The sequence below is a fragment of the Pyxicephalus adspersus genome, chromosome 3, assembly GCF_032062135.1.
Source record: "Pyxicephalus adspersus chromosome 3, UCB_Pads_2.0, whole genome shotgun sequence".
NCBI lineage: Eukaryota > Metazoa > Chordata > Amphibia > Anura > Pyxicephalidae > Pyxicephalus > Pyxicephalus adspersus.
Window position 1 is genome coordinate 74,763,755 of NC_092860.1, and position 18,482 is coordinate 74,782,236.

At 31.9% G+C, this 18,482-nt stretch overlaps 1 protein-coding gene across 13 annotated transcripts in view; it reads left to right on the forward strand.

The window, feature by feature from the left end:
- NRG1 (neuregulin 1) overlaps positions 1–18,482 on the forward strand; it is a 441,354-nt gene that overhangs the window by 413,612 nt on the left and 9,260 nt on the right. For 3 of the 13 annotated variants that reach the window (XM_072405253.1, XM_072405265.1, XM_072405260.1), the window contains 5 exons: positions 2,719–2,833; positions 5,179–5,246; positions 9,595–9,618; positions 17,051–17,153; positions 17,987–18,113. In XM_072405253.1, coding sequence (XP_072261354.1) covers positions 2,719–2,833; positions 5,179–5,246; positions 9,595–9,618; positions 17,051–17,153; positions 17,987–18,113 — 437 coding nt within the window. Of the gene's footprint in view, positions 1–2,718; positions 2,834–5,178; positions 5,247–5,677; positions 5,737–9,594; positions 9,619–17,050; positions 17,154–17,986; positions 18,114–18,482 lie in introns of all 13 variants that reach the window. The other 10 variants (XM_072405254.1, XM_072405261.1, XM_072405256.1 and 7 more) reach the window with 6 other exon arrangements.

The following is an 18,482-nucleotide window of genomic DNA, read 5'->3' on the forward strand; positions in this document are numbered from 1 at the left end:
GTCCTGCAGATAAGTTATCTAAGGCTTGTGCTATGCTCATTCTTTGAGGGGAAAAAGAAGAGTAAATGCAAACAGAACATGTTCATATGACTTTTTATGTGTGGCTTTTATCTATATAGGTTTTCCAAAAAAAAAACTTGAAGCATAATTTTCAAATTCATTATTATTACCTGGAATTTAAGACAACTAAATTTCAGAATAAGTAGTAGTATTAGGCCATCTTAGATATAGATGGGAAAACCTTGCTTTGAAGATGATGAGCAGAGAGATGTCTGCCTGCTGTTTGAAGGACTGGGAATTGCCTCTGTTACATAGAGAACACTTTTTGATGAACAGAACTTATAGAATCTAACTATGTCATAACAAAGATTGCTGTTGCTGGAAATGATCCTTCGGTGCACATGTCAGATTTTTGCCCGAGTTGAGCACAGTCGCTTGTCTCAAGACAACAATTATCTGAAGTATGTAAACAGATGTAGTTGCTGCAAGTTTTACAATTTTTATGCTTTTATGTTTTTTCTTATACTTTATTCAGTAGAGACATTATTTGTAAAAAAAAAAAAAAAATGCCCTAGGAAACTGTTGTTCCTCATTCACCAGATCTGTGTAGCAGGGTTCTACTATTTTTTTTTTCAAATGAGAGAAAACAGCATTATGTTGTCATCGGAGATTTGAGAATAAGAACATTTTTCATGGATCAGTTATGTTTTTCCACATTATAATTAGTAATGGCCATTTGTTGAAAATTGCCTAAGGCGTTTTTTTTTTTTTTTTTTGCCTGTGTGAAGTCACATAGGGTATCCTGCAAAATATTTGATCACAGCTGCTCTTGTTAAGGACACCAGTACTGCTGGGAACTTATCTGAATAAATAAATGGGATGTCACTTGTCATATAAATTGTACAGTCTAATAATTGCTGAATATATTTCAAGCAATCCTAATCCAGCAAACTCATCTCTTGGTTTTCTTTATATATTTATCAAGGTTTTGGCCACTTTTTACTTTAATAATATTTTATTCTATTTCTTATAAACTATGGTATGCCTATCCATAATAATTAAAATAATTTCATGAAAGGTAAAGTTGAGCAGTTTCCTATAATGATCACGAATGATAAAATCCTTATGCAGAGAAACACAGCAGCTTTACACCTACCTACCTTTGCCTATTCCGTGTTGTATTCTGACATGTACTATGAAGGATATGCAACACATTAAAACTAAAATTGAGTCTGAATTGTAACTAATGAGAAATGCCTACTAATGAAAATTTACCATTTGAGATTTGGATGTCTATCCTCCCCTTTATAAAATGCAGATGTTTTAAAGGTACTAGAATATTTCTCTCTAATGCCAGTACATGCCAGCCTATTCTACATTCCTAAACAATTTAAAGTTTATTAGGTGTTAGGGAGGTTATAAGGATTACTTTTTATAAGAACTGTGAGTCTAGGGCTAGTATCATTGCCTTGGGATTTCAACTATAGCCTAAAAGCAAACTATATATGGGTTTTTTTATAATATGGAAAAAAGGTTCTGCCAGATGTTGTCCATAAGTTTGTATTTTTGCTGTTTTTTTCAAGAAATAGATACTAGAAGTGCATGACACATCTTGAATTTTGATAGAAAGGCATGCACACAAAATCAGTTACAGGACATCCATGTGCAATGTGAGCCCTCATAACTGAGCACAGTAGACTAGCTTTCCACTTGGGTTTGTCGAAATGCAAATCTAGGTTAACATTCCATTACTTTCTTATCAAATGTTATTAACTGTATAAGCATGTGTCATGTCAAAGCAAAGGAACATTCCACATGTTATATGGATATCAAAGTTTTGTGTGACAACCACAACATGTTTTCATCTAAGGCAATTGAGAGCAGCTGTAGTTCATCATATCTCACTTTCTGGCATTAGCAAGGGACTCCTATGATCACTGCTTTGTAAATGATCAGCAATCATTTGCAAGTTAGTTTTTTTTCAAAAGGGCAAAAACAGTCAGGTCTATGCTTATGTGGTATTGGAAGTTCATCTAGCCTGGTTCCTATTAATTAAGTTTACGTGTGACTCAGATTGTTCACATTTGTTAAGAATTAGATACTTCAAATTTCAAACTGCAAACAACAACAATATCATCAAAAAGACTTTCCAGAGTAAATCAAAAGGCATACTATGGTGCTGCAGCAAAAATTCCTTTCAACTGAGATTACTGATGTTTTTCAAGTTTAATTTTCATTTTCCAAGTAATAATGAAATACATCACTTTCATACATATGTTTGGTAATTTGAAATGTTTTGCACTAATTAAGCACATGTCATCTCTGAAAGGAAGGGATTTACTAACATACTGAAGTATGGCCAACAAATGTTACTTCTAGACACATAATAGACTTCTGCCTAGTACAACATCCTCTGTAGGCTGTTTGAGGTTGTGGTTGTTGAGGTAGTAAGAAGAGAGAAGTTCATCATTCCGCCATAGGGAGTTTGGCAACGTTGAGAGTATCAAATTATGCATTCCAGTATCCATCCACAGTGACATCTTATAGCACAATGTCCACCAAAGACTTCATGGCCTATGTCAGTATGATGGGACACTTTTATCTGCAAAATCTCCAGTTACTCTTTGTGATTGACTTCCACATTTAAAACATTTAATACCATCTATACGATTGATATAGCAATAAACTAGTTTCATTAAATGTTTACTTCTTTTTCAGCAGCAAGTCACTTATCCAGATGTTCAGATAAAGAGAAAACGTATTGTGTCAACGGAGGTGAATGCTACGTGATCAAAGGAATCACAAGCAGTGGCACAACAAAATACATGTGCAAGTAAGATATCTTCACTTATTAAGACTTTTATTCTGATGAAGAATTGCTATTCAAGGTTGTATCCAGCCATAAGACTTGTGTTTGTGAAACCAGAGTAGGCATACTAAAATATGCCACTAGTAGGGCATTCAGATAATGAATTCACTTTGTGAATTGTTTATATGGTTTCCATAGTATTATATGACATCACACCTAATAATTGATATACCTTCATAATTTATATAGCTTTCCAAAGCTTCTACCTACTGTGTATAATGGGGAAAAAAATATACTTGTTGAAGTCTTGAACTACCCCTCGACATAATAGTTATACCTGTAGACATTTGAGTGTGGATATGGATATCTCAAACACAATACTTTGGCTTTGGCTATTATATTTGTATAATGTAGATTTAGCAAATCTAGTGTTTACCATACAATAGTATTCCATGTTGTCCAAAATGTATGTATTAGAAATGTTTTCTTTGCATATAAACTACACAATTATTTGCTCACACTGTATGACATAAACCGGGATTCATATTTAGTAAAAGTCAATATACATATTTACTTTTATTGCCATGATAATTATTTTGTTATATTATAAATATTCCCTATATTATAAAGCAACAGTGCTCTTCCTTTACATATAAACTAAGTGATAGTTTCTTTGAAAGCCCCACCTAACCACCTTCAACCTTTTTAAACTTACTTTTTCAGTGCTCCACTTCTGCTCCTTTCTCTGTGACTGGGGCTGATAATAACCATTGCTTGCAGGTATTAGGAAACCTTTTCCTATGTGAAAGTACTTGCTTCTAGCAATCCCACTCAAACACTGTCACATGGCAGAGAAAGTTGTGTTCAATAACAGCCAACACTGGGGATTTTAGTTCCAGTTGTAAAAAAGGAAAAGCGTAGCACTGGCAAAGGGAATGTTGTAGAAGGGGGGCCTTCGCCTAAACATTGTCATTTACCTTTATTGGGCAAGGTGGCAGTGTCTTTATATTTATATATCACTTCTACCAAGAAAATGAAAGGAAGCTTACTTAAACGGCAGGGTGTAAAAATGGGAGACAGCACCATACACATTTATTAAGAAGGCAAGGCGTAAAAGCCAGTAACAGCCACTTTGAATTAATCTTTTTCTGTAAATACATCCTAAAATCTTAATAAATTTGATTTATTTTATCATCATATTTGAAATATAATTATCATATTTGTCATGCAATTTTAAGAGAATTGCTTATGTGCTAAATATTTTTCCAGTACTGATCCTGAGTACTTCTATAGCTTGGATTGCCTAAATTTATTTGATCATGAAATCTGTGTCTTCTAAACCAAATTGTCAAAAACATTATTAACTTTGGAGAGTAAAGTAAAATAAATGCACCTGTAAGGTTTTGGAAGATTAACCCTTTCTATTGTGCTGCTGACCACTGTCACCAGGACTATGGTGAGGGAAAATCCAATAATATGAGTTATCATCTGAACAGGAATAGGGAGAGGAATCGCCCAATGATGGCCCTTGTTCTGGTGACAACTGTCTGAAAAAAGATTTAAACCTCTCATTACCTGTTGTGTATGCAAGATAGAAAGTAAAGGCCATTTCTTGATGGAAAAACAATTAATGGAAATTAATATTTCCCTTTTCTATTTAAATAAAAAAAGTATTGGTTTTCCTGGTTTTAAAAACTATTTACTGCTAAATGTTTATGCAAAGGCTGTGAAATTGCATTTAGTTTTTGTACTGGTGTTACTTTTTTCTTTTAATTCAAGGTGATACACAGCATCTATACACACTAGGCTCTTTTTTTACTGGCTATGTTAACCTATTTGTTTGCATTCCTTTGAATTTGGATACAATGTGAAATTGCAGTGAAACGTAAATCTTTTTTGATATATTATGTTACATTTTGTGGCCCTATATGGGCGATTTTCTAAAGGTGTATATTTTCTTACTTAGCTCAGTAAAAATGCCTGCACTTTATATAAAGTCATGTATATAGAAAATAAAAACAGTAACTTTATTTGCAGATAAGTAGATGATTGAAGTGTAAACATCTTTCCTTGGCTAAGAAAATATTCTACTCCTTTAGTAAATCAATGATTGTGTTGTGGCTTCATGGGGCATATATCAAATACAGTGTTTATTTGACTCCTGTTACAGTACAGTTACAAGCTTGTATATCATGTATGAGCAGTATGAATTGTGTTTAAGCTTGTCTATCAATGGCATGAAAGATCACTATCATATGTTGACAATAAAAATGCTTTTCTCACATGTCCTACAGGATTACAAGTTCAGGTGGATACCTTTATTTTTTTTTTTTTTATTTTCTTTTGCTCATCACATTTTTACCCTCTAGGTGCAAACCAGGATTCATGGGAGCACGATGTACTGCGACTGATCCTCTGAGAGTCATAAGAGCAGAAAGTATGTCCCAGTACTCTGATATTTGACTTTTTTATCCCCCAAATGCAGCAACAAATAAAAAAAAATGATTAGCTCTTATGCTTCATGATGTCACTGATCAGAGATGTTTTCCTCATTTTGTACCACACATGACTGGTGGTTCAAGTTCAACTGACCATTTACGCAATCCAAAATTTTCAATCAATTCATAAGTTAATTATTGTTTAAAAGATTTATCAAATTATGTAAATTATTTACATGTTTCCAAAAAAAACTTTAGAAGTAAATGAAAAAAGTGATCTACAAATCATGCCAGTACAAAAATTTAGACGCAATCTTTGATAGTGGCATTCCAAGAACAATCAGTTTACACTTGAAGGATCTTCTTTCTGGCATATATTCAACTCTTCTCTTTTCTCTGTTTTCTCTACCTTTTTTGTCTTTCCTCTCAGGTGCCCAAATGAATTTACTGGTGATCGCTGCCAAAACTACGTAATGGCCAGCTTCTACAGTACGTCTACTTCCTTTCTGTCTCTGCCTGAATAGGAGCATGCTCAATCGGTGCTGCTTTCTCGTTGCTGAATCTCTCTTCAGATCTCATCTAGTACTTGATTTGTTATTCTCTACTAGGCTCAGTACTGTTTGCTCTGCCTGTAGCATGACAAAAAATAATAATAATGTATATTATTATTATTGTTACCTTGATATCCTTTTGATGCACTAGTGTGGATGGGCATGCATGTGATGTTAGTATAGAACATTATAAGAGATTGTAGCCTTGATGAAGGTAAGAAAACCACAGGATGCAGGTTTCCATATAAGGATATATTAATTTATATTTGTTTACTTTTTATTATACAAGGCTGAATTTTGAAATAGGGAAAACAATCTACTTTCATTAATAGACATTTATACATTCACAGTTTAATAAGCATCTGATTAATAATTACAATAGATAAATAGATAAACTTTTCTAACTAACAGTTCCTCCCGCTGTTTTTTTGCATTGTGTTAACTGTGCATTTGTAGGCAAATCTTCCTGAAGCACTTGTACTCTTCCGATTCTAGCATTGTTCCTATATATATATATATTGCAGTTCCTAAGCACATGTAAATAATTCTCAATTTAAGCTCTGTTTGTACATACATCATGACTTCCAAACTAATCACAAACACATCGTTACTTTAAGATCCTCCTAATTAGAGTCGATTCATAATCATCTGGAGACACGTCACTACCAATAATGAATGTCCTTTAAGACAGCAACATTACTGCAGATGTTCCCTTGTTATATTCAGCATCGCCCTAGGTGATGAGGATGTCCTAACATCACCTCTTTGCTTCTTTTTCTCTGAGATGCTTGCACGTCTGCAAAAAAAAGTTCCCCCTAGTCCAAACTGGACAAACTCTAACATTCTAATCTTTATAATTTGTAACAGACCCCCATTGCTACATCATGTTCAAGCTCTATGTGACTACATGCAAGGATAATTCATATTTTACTATTTGGTTGTGGGCAGTACCTAGTGCCTAGTGCCTAATTTTTTATTTTAACTTCTGCATGAAGCATGATTAACAGCAATGCAAAAAAAAAGGCACAGCTGCTATCCCCTTTCCACTTTAGAACTGTAACCAGACAAGGCATGTCATATAGAGAAAATATTTTGGACACCTCTGCATCATGTAATATTGGTAAAGTAAATCTGCCGCTACATATAAAGAAAAAGGTTAATACTTGTCGCACCACCAATCTGCACTCTCTTAAAGCGCCCTGCTATCAGAAAATGTTCAGCATCTAGCACACTTCTAGATGGTGTGTTAATTGCTTGGTTTCCAGCTCAGCAGCCCTTAAGTCTTTACTGTATCCTGTACTGATGTAAGGGCTGGCAGATGGAACCACAAAATGAGAAGGGTGACCAGGCATCCAATACACCTGGAAGTGTTTGATGCCGCAGCTCCTTCAGCCACTTTAGTTGTGCAACAAAGATTTCAAAAGAAAAAAACAGTGGTGCAGATTGTGGGGCAGGTAAGTATTAACCATTTGTTCACATTTTTCCACTAGCAACAGAGTTACTTTATTGAGAAATTAGAATATTATTTAGAATAATGAAAAATTAGTTATGTGATCAAATTCCACAAGTATATTACTTACAACATAACATGCAAAAAAGCCACATTTTAATTACAGTTCTGTGAACTTATAGAATCTTATCTTGTTTATTTAGATCACAGTAAATCGCTCCTTGTAATTCCTAAAGTTTATTAATGAATATAATTGATATATCAATATTAGATCAAAATTATGAGATTTGCTTTGTTTATTATGTTCCTAAAGTGGAAGTAATTTAAAAATATAAGCAATGAGAGGAGACAGGTCCTTTATTGCGGAAAGGACAGGAACTGTCCCCTTTGTAATAAAATACATTTACCTACCTTATCACAATTTTCAAAATAAACTGTGTGCATGTGCACTATAGTAAATTTATTGCCAACAGCTCAGAGTACTTTTCAGAAAAATTGTGAACAGGCAGGTAAGTATGTGGAGGGGACATAGCATCACCTGTCCTTTCTGCATTAAACAATCTTCCTGCTTGCAATGTTTTCTTTTTTTCATTTAGTTCCACTTAACTAATCATCTGTCACCATTTGGTCCTTGGTTTTTCATTTTTTAACCTAGACACAAAATCAAGGAGGCTTACATAGTTTACCTAGAGTGCACCTAGATTCCTCTCAAGTGATGAAAATTATTATTTGTAAACATTTAACATTAAAAAAAAGTATTAGAATAATCCAGCATTAATGCAATCGTGTTTCTAAGTATTTATTTTGGATATATTAAAATTTACTAAATATACATCAACATTGGGTAATTAATTTACTTGCTAACAAATGAGGCATACAAAGATTTTCTTACAATGTACTGTCTTTCTAATAATAGAGAACTAGTGAAGCCTAACTTAATTGAAAAAAATAGACATTGCTGTTTTATTTAATCATTATACACATGGACAAAAGTAAAATAATATCCACATTTGCCATAATATGTTAAATAAATAAAGTACCCTACACCTTAATTAAGGTTAGTGACAGTAAATACAGCTTTAAAACTTTTTTTTCTGAGAAACCAAATCTTTGCATAGTTCAGTCAGATTGAAGCAGTTTTTGAATTAAGAAAACATGTTTTTTTTACTAGAGGCAATACAGCCATTTTTTTCCCACTGTGTTCTAAGCAAACACGTAGCTAAGCTGTGGACCATGATCAAAAAAAAAAATAAAAGTGTAGTGGTGAATAATTAAATGTTCCCTAGTGTAAATTTTAAAGAAACAATGCATGTTCTCTCAGCATGTTATCTTGTTAAGCAACACAGCCAAATCGCACTCTACTTATGGAGATCAATCTCAGATTGATTAATTTCAGATGGAAACTGCATAATTACCTCTTCTGAAAATTAACCTAACAGGCTAAACCTCCTGCCTAAAAATTGAATAAATGCAATAATATGTATGCATGGGCATGCCACTAACCAAGCTTTTGTGCAACTAATGTCTAATTAGCATTGTCAATGTGACCTCTTATTAATGGCTGTCTTTGGAAGAAATCTGGATGGATGCTATTTGAATCACTGTATTTCCTTGAAGTGTTACTGATTGAAGTCCAGCAGTTATAAGTTTTTATACTTTTTTATTTGTTGTTGTTAAATTTGGCTTCAATTTTATTAGTTGCAGTACATGTTTATCTATCTCAGTCATCTTCCATTGGACTTATCTATAATTAAAAACATCTTACATGTATTGTTATGGTCATATTATATGTGTCTTTAGAATACCATATTATTTAAATTTTAATTAATAGCTTTTTTAGATTTGAATGATTTTACTTTTGAATAATAAAGCTGATTGGTTAATCTTTCATGTGTAGATATATTTTGTGTTAATGGTGTATAGTGCAGTTATAAACAGTAAAAGATATAACAGTTAATTATTACTAGGGCTATAATTGATATTGAATATTAGCTAATATAAAAATCACTGTCATTCTGCTAATTATAGATTGCCATAGTTTATAATAATTTAATATTTTTGTCACAGTATACTGCATATTATTAAAGAAAGTTAGAAGGAATGTATACATTCAGATTTCTTCCTCTGTTTATATAGATATACAATTACAATGTCTGTGTTTACATGTTAAAATTGGACATGGACACCTAAAACTTATCATTTACCATGCATCACATGTCTTGTTTCAATGTGCAGACGTAGAGTAGCCATGGTATTCATGTATAATTTGTTTTGGAGTACAGTGTATTGCTCTTTTCTGAAACTTTTTCCCTTTTCTTTCTTTTTGTCAACTTTCTGCATTGGCAGAGCATCTTGGAATTGAATTTATGGGTATGGACCAATCATTCCTTTTAGCCTGCAGATATTAGAGCCTAAAAGCTTTAAAACCTTCTTTTTTTTCCTTCAATTCCTAACCAATTTCCTTATGCTTTGGAAGGGATCATACAGCTATAACGCAATTGTGGGTTAGATTTTCAGATTCATCATAATGAATACCTTATAACATTTAATTTAGAATAGACTCAAATCCCTGAAAATCTTGCTTGCACTTTTACTAAACTGATATGGTGTATAGATACGCATAATTAATTGTATTAACTTCTCAGGTTATGTTTGAACCATTGAACTGAGTACCCATACATTACTTACTGGGCATCTGTGTAATTATATTAAAAAAACTTTATAGAAAAAAATAATTGTTAGAATAAAAACCACACCAACCTGAATCTACTGGGCATTTAAATGAGGATCTATGGTATTACACATTGTTGCCACTAATAGCGTGAGGTTTTTTTTTATAACCCACCTTATCCCAAATTCACCATGTGGACTGGTAAAGAACTGTATTGTTTTAAAAATATAGTAAATTGATTATCAGTTTTCAATGACATCTACAAAGATGTAGAGTTTCTGACCTTAGTTAAATATTTTCATTACTAAGAAATGAATGAAGGCATAAAAATCATGAGATTAAATTTTTACTGTCACATAATTTTTTGACCAGATGTAGGTCAGTAGGGTCAGTAGAGGTTCTTTGTATAAACTATTTATTTGGATCTGTTTTGTGCACTTTTAAAAAAACATTTTTTAGTTTAACTTCTATGTTCCTAAATATTTTTTAGGTGTTTTATATACATATGTATCCTATGGTTTACAAATTAAAGATTACAGAAGGTTTCCGATCATATCTTGTCCACTTGTGTGTGTGTGTATTATTATGTTTTTTTTTACAACAAAAGTGTTGTACCTAGTGGCTCAAAAAGGAAAATGTTTATATGAAATATCTAGTCAAAGCAATAGTAGTACGTGTCAACATAGAAAGAGGTGTGGCAAGACACAGATATGTATTTTTTCCTTAGTATTAAAACTTCAGAGGCCTTTAAATATTATTCAAAACAAACCCCTAATATATTGTAAATTCGTATTGCCAAAATTGTGTTTTAATATATTACACCTCATGACCCTATATTTCAAGCTTCTTAACATTTCACTGTATTTTCTTTTATTTTCATGTTTTACATTCTGTACATTTGTGTCACCTTTTATCTACATTGTTCTATAAGTTGGAGCACTGTGCCTATTTTAATTAAAATGCTCTGTAGAAATATCATGGAGTGGTGACTGCCATTTTTGTATCCATTAAAAACCTTTTCCTCATAGGACATTTCTAATTACACATATGAATGTAGGATATATTATTATTATTATTGATATTATTAATATTATTACTAATAATACCAGTCACATACAGACAGTGACACATGAGGAGAAGATTATAGTAGAATGATATAGTTTGAGATTTTCATGAGATTCATGCACGTAACCAGATCTGACAAATATGGATGTTAAGGCTTCATTTACACATTTGCCTTGTACATTGATGCACTGTATATGTGCCACCCTAAAGCTCATATACAAAAAACACAATGCATCTCTGTTATAAAGCACCAAAATGAACAGATGTTTATTCCCTGTGCATTGTGGTTCATTGAATTGGCAAAAATTTTGCATGTGTGTTACTAGTGGTTAATGAGTAGATCAAGTACATTATCTACATTGGAACTTTTAGTGTGCAGCATTTAAAACTGAACCAGAGTTAAAAGAAAGGAAATCAGAAATTATTTTAAGAATTGTCCAGAATCTGATTTGAATTAAGTTTGCAAGTTTCAGTTCCCATCTCAGCTATAATTTTTAAACCTATGTTTTCCTAATTTTGTTAATGGCATACTTGAGATGAACAACCTGGGTATCTTCCAAGCTCACAGTTGGCTTCAAGTATGAATCACTTAGATTGTCGCCAAGTTATTTTTTATATTCATCCAAAATAGTTTTGCATGCAGTGTGGAAGTGGTAAACATCATGAAACCAAAATAAGATAAAATTTGCATGATTTGATCTGGTTCTACAGATATACGTATCTAATCGGAAATGAGTGCAGAATAATAATAAAATTTAAAGTGTTGTATGTTCCCCTTTAGGAAATGTCCCTATATAATGATCGAATGAAAGTTTTCATTTTTTAAGAAGCCCTGTTTGTTTTAAGTAATTTTATGTATAAACATATTTTCTGACAAAAATTGGTCTTGGACATACTAAATAATTTAGCCATTTCATTGAAGGAGCTTTCAGAATTTAGATCAGAAACAGTTTAGGATTTGAAAGATCTGTCACCCTACGGCACCACCAATGGTATCACACAAAATGCCGCACAATAATATGTGAGTGTAGTTTTAAGAGACTTAATTAGCCAACAACATACCTTTTTATCCTGTATCCTGTACACACTGTATTCACATGACAGCTTTCCTATTGCAATGAGATACCTCAGGTATAACTTAGGTAAAGAATGTTCACAGCAAGTCTCATATTCTGTATGATACAAAAAGTCTGTTTATAGCTAGTGCTACATGCATATATAAACATAATCCACCTTTATCCACATGTATTTTACCACCTTCTCCCACTATTAACCTTTAAATACATCACCCATTTTCCCCATCAGCCTCTATGTCATTATACATTTTAGTATATAAAGTTATTTAAAGATGCTACCGTAATGCCATTGTGCCAAAAAAGATGCTAGAATAAACCTATTGACTTGTTAAAATTTTTGTAATAATATGCTATGGAAAGAATTAAAAAAAAACCTGTGCTTTGTCTACGTAGGACAAAGCATTAGATTAGCTTTATTGTGTTCTTCCTATCAGCATATACATGTTCTCCTTGAACCCCCACTACTTTTTAGTTTAGGTTTCTTGGATAGAGGCATTCATGTAAACCTATTGCTTTGATCAAATTGCAAGATTACGTTAAGGTGTACAATGCTATGTTGAAATAGTTAGGCTGTATTATGAATATTATGTCAGTGATAGATCCATGCCCAATTTTTTGTTGCTGATCAAATCAAAGCTGGAACATCATACATAAAGTGTGCTGGAAGATTCTATTGTTAATAAATAGGTATACAATCTTTAATATTTCACTACATTGCCTTTATTCTTACATGGAGCTTCGCTTTAAAGGTTACTACAAAATTTTTACATACAGGATAGAATAAAGTACTGGGTTTATCAGTTCATCAAACATACCATTTTCTTCAGTTTTGAGTGTGAGCAATATATTTAAACTTCCTTTAGGTGTCATTACCTAAAAAAAAGTCTATGCTGGTCATGTAATTAAGCATAAGTTTATGATAAAGATATAAATATGCAGCCCTCATCAAAAATAGTGCAGGTGTTATGCTGTATGAGAAATCCCTTCAAACTCTGCTTCAGTCTTTTTTTCAAGCATTTCCTCACTTTGTTTTTTCCAGTATCAAGCATGCTGTGCCAGGCCTACAGTTGACTCCTTAACCTGTATCCCTTAACCCTATATTTTCCTCTGTACAACCCCACTTTAACTCTGCCTGTCCTTCATAATATTCCTCCCTCTAATTCTTTCTCTATATTTTATTTTCTGTAATCAATGCAGCTTTCCCTTAGTAAAAGCTGACTTCTTTCACCTTATTAATAATCTTTGCTGTTCATTTTTGTTTGATAATGTTCATAACTTGTTAACTGTATATTTCATGATCATGACTTTGGCTTGCAAGATCTTCATTCCCATGCTAAAGGTGCACTGTATCTTAAAATAGTATTGATAAGGAATGGTACTTATTTGCTAAATAATGCTTAACTCACGTTCACACATTGTTGTCGGTTTAAAAAGTATTTAGCTAAAATACCAATGGTGAAGCCATTTTGCAATTAAAATTACCTTAAAATGAGAAATATACCCTTTCTCCAAATTTTATAATTTGGTGGGGGCAAGGATGAAAACTCAAATACTAAAAATCAATTTAACACTTAATCTCAAATTTAGCATCCAACAGCAAGTTGGCTCCATCAAACGTTAAGCATAAGGGGAAGAAGAAGGGGCCCTGTATTAAGAGTTACACTAAAATTAGAGCATTGGAAAATAATATTTGAAAATATTTCCATCAATGTTAATATGTCATTTATCACTTACCTTCTACTTCTCCTTTTTGCATAAAATAAATACATAAAAAGCATTCTTCTCCTAAACACAAAGTTAGTGTTAAATAAGGGAATAACTTTTACTGCTTTGCTAACTTTTTCATACATATCTTTAAGGTATTTTAATGCCTGCAGGCTATTTAGGAAAAATGGGCCATGAGATTTGAATGTGTTATAAGACAAAATATTTTCTCCTTCTTTATTGTCTCCCAGTTATAATATCTATTTCTATTGGCATTTATGAAAATCTAATTCTATTTTTTGCTTTTCTTGGGTAGGGTTAGAAAGGGTGAGACAAAAAATGTAAAATAATATTTATTTAGCTATGGGCATAATTACATGCTAGTCTATTACAGATGTATTGTATTATGATTATTTTTGATAGATATTTCAGATAACAATTTTATCAGGTAAGTGTAACTTGATGGTGTACATTATTCAGCTTCAGTCTAAGTGGAAGTGAACTGTAAGGAAGAAGGCTCATTTAACTTGTAATGTATAGTTGGCACATTAGATCAGGTTTACCTTATTTTTTTCAAAGTTTAAAGCTCCATTGTATTTTTAGTTTAAATCAGCTAAATGCATTACAGATGCATCAAAACGAAAGCTGTGAAAAGTTTTAAAATTAATTTTCTTAAGAAAGAAGACAGTGCCTGGATAGAAAAATCTGGTGTAGTTAAGGACCCATGTTTTGTGTTAAAGCAGTGGTCTCTCTACAGAGGGCTGATAGACCCCCTATTGGGTTAGTTATACAGCTCTGCAATCAACAATGCTTATGATCACAGCTTAGCAGAGAACTCAGACACAGGGAATGAGGTGTTGGAACTCTACAGGAAAAAAACATTACTTCTATAGAGAGAGCAAATGTCCTTCTCTACAGCATGTTGGCTTTGCACACCATTACATGTACCTTCAATTTATTTTAATGTTTTAAACTAAAGGAATAGTTGATATCTAAATATTTGTTATTATAAGATTTTTTTTACAAATTTATCATATTTTCCACTTGGTTAACATGATATGATTTAGTGGGGTAGTGTAAAATTATTTTAGGGCAGCGTAAAAAATTTAGGATTAAATAGTTCATATGTTCATCACACTTTACTCAATGACAAATCATTTGCTTTAGGCTTACATGCAAAAATTACAGCAAATGATGTCAAGCTTGCATATGATAGTTTAAACCATTTCAATATTTGATATTGTGAGCTTTTTGTAAGTCAGCTCACAAACTCCTCACTTGTCTAAAGATTAACTTAGTGTATTCCAGTTATAAAGGAAGATTGATCTTCTGGTTTAAATTCTGTGCTCGGAAATCACATCACTGCTGGGTTATTTTACCTTGATTAATGCTTGACCTTTTTGTACAGTGTAACGAAATTACGCTACACACTGAAATTATTTTAAGGAAATGGGGGCAGGGAGGGCAAATTATCATTGTTCTTCTGTGTACTCTCTGTAGAAGACAAAGAAAAGGAAAGCAGTATAACTGATAATTCTGCTGCATAAAAAGTTTAACATAACATTGATTTTATATATTAATCATACTAACGGATTACAGTTTCATTAGATTAAAATGAAACTATTCAGTATTTATTTATTGCAACATGTTTTTCTTTCATTTCCAAAAAATTAAATTAATGTTAAGTCCCCACAGTCTACCAAAAGGTGCACAACACTGGTAGGGTGGATCTCATTTTCCCACCATGAAAAAAGATCCATAGTGGGGAAATGCATAACATATTTATATTACGTGTAATACTTAACTACCCTTTTACCTGCTAAATTAAAATCCAAATCACTAGCTAGCGACTCCATCTTTTATCTTATACTTTAGACTTCATGATGAAAGATTAATGTGTACATGCATGCAGAATAAAGAGCTCCTGTCTTCAGTATGTAAATATTGATTTGACTACTTAATTAAATAAAAAAATTGAAGATTTAACCATTAGAAAGTTAGGGGCCTGGACATGTTTTTCAGATCATCAGCATTGTATTTTGTGATGATGCAGGAAGTTACTTGCTTGGGTTTCAAATTGGAGTTTGTGTACAGACAGCAGTGATTTCTGTTTAGATGTGGAAAGAAAAAACTAAGGGCATTTGGACTGAAGGACTAAATGGAGGACTAACCGGCACCTAGGAACAAAACTGCTGAAAAAATACCCTTCTATGCTACTTATATACTAATATTTAGTAGGTGAAGAAGTGATTTGATTGATTTACAAATGTAGTTCAGGCTGTTCACTTAGCAAAGTAAATTATCACTCTTCAAGGCATAATTACCTTAGTTTAGTACATGCTGTAAAACTTTACAATCGTGTGCAAGAAAATGCCAAAAAAAATGATTTTTTCAGAGCTTTACACCATTCAATAAACTAAGTGAATTATCACATTTTTTTCTATAACATAATTAGGTATTACTGAATAATAATAATGTAAATAATTTCTTTAAGATACAGTGCACCAAATAACTAAAAATTGATGTAGGTATAAAAATACATATTATTTATTGTTGATTTTGTTTATTATTTACCTTTTTGCAAGCCAAATTCAAATGTATAAATGTATGTTTCTTTGAGGGTATATGGTGAAGGCAACAAACTTTTTACATTATGATAATAAACATATCAAATTCATAATGAAAAAAATGTTACATAAAATACTTTGTGATATACAAAAAACAGTATTCTGAAATAATTTAACATCTCATTTATTTATGAGAAAAGTGTTTAGTTTCTGATACCTTGCAGTTAAAACATTAATGTAAGCCTACAATTAGATTTATTTTTAGAACATTTATTAATATTATTTTAAAATTACATAAAACCACATATTGAAATTTTACTAATTAATCTATTTCTTAATCAATGTAGATTAAAAAAAAACATATGTTTTATGAGTTGCCTTCACAAGGTCTGCATCAGAAATGTCATGTTTCATGCATCACTGTCAGGGCTAAAACAAACAATTACTATACCTAATAAAACAAAGGTATATGTATGCTGCATTTATGTACATACATTTCTTAGCATTTTGATGAATTGACTCTAAAGTCTGCATTAAATTTTTACAGTAAATTTAGTTTTTTGACAAAATAAGTTTTTACCTAAAATGCAGATTATTTCATCATTATTAGTTACATAAAATATAATTTTATTGGGCCAATATAGTAGAACTGTTTTTGGATTTTAGACATGTATTGAACTAAACATTTGAGAAGTCCTTTTTTATTTTTACCTTTCTAGAAGCCGAAGAATTATACCAGAAAAGAGTGCTGACCATTACCGGCATCTGCATTGCCCTGCTTGTAGTTGGCATCATGTGTGTTGTGGCCTACTGCAAAACAAAGTAAACCTTATATTGTTTGTTTTCTACAATTATATGATTTCACTTGTTTGTTACATTTTTAACAAATCTCACTAAAATATTAGTGCTTGATTTACTAAAGGAGTGAAGAGTTTTCAGTTTTTTAGAGTTTTAGTTCAATTCAATGTTCCTACTTTTGTTATTAAGCCGTTGTTAATCCATAGTGTATAGGCTGATTTTTTTTTTTTTTGTATGCCCAAGATTGGGTAATCAAAGTAAAAACAGCCTAATGTTGTTTATTAAGTTAAGCTAAAGTGTACATTTTCTATAGCTTTAGTAAAGCAACCCTATTGTTGCAAAGCATATGATGTGCTTCTTAGGTGTGTCCGTTTTTCTTGGTTTTCGTGCCAAATATTATCAAAATTACAACATCTATAGTAGTCTATATTTACTTAAAAATAAATAGAGATAATGGTAACAATATCATGCAGGTATTCTATATTTAGGATTATAGTATATACTAGATTACAAAGTATTCTTTGTTAACTAACTCTAAGTGTTTGTTGACTAATTTTAAGTTAACATTAAGTTTAATGTTCTACAACAAATTTACAAATCACATACATCCTAAGATATTTTACTCCGTATTAGATAATTTTATGTACTTTACACAATACTATTCATATTCTAGACTGTATTTTTTTCTTTCAGATAAATGTTAGGAATACTACGAACATACACTTGCCAATAATTATCTTTTACCAGTCTGCTATACAATGAAATTCATTAAGGAAGTAAAATATTGTTCGTTTACAGTGACTATTTCTACTGTGTGGTATTTTTTAAGTACTAACCTGGTAATCTTAAACATTTAGGAAACAGAGAAAAAAGCTACATGATCGTCTTAGGCAAAGTCTTCGCTCAGAACGGAACAATATGGTGAACATGGCAAATGGTCCACATCATCCAAATCCACCGCCAGAAAATGTCCAGCTGGTAAATGTAGGTTTATGTAAACACCTGTTATACTTAGCACTGTGAACTAGAAACAAAACATGGTAATTGTATTGTTACTAATATAACATCAAAATTCTTTGAAATGGTATATGTGAAGATATTATGTATCCTATTTCTATCCTATTTCCATTCATATTTGTCATGAAGCCTGCCTGAAATACCTAGTGACTGATAACACCGAGGAACGCATTTTTTGTTGAGTTAGATCTTACATTTGTTTTTTTACTAATTTTTGGCTGGTGAATCCAGAAATGACCCCAGTTTTTTGCTATCACATCCAGTTTTTACGATACAGGGTACCCTCCATTTTTGTCAAAAAACATAGAATACAATACAAATTTTACATACAATGAA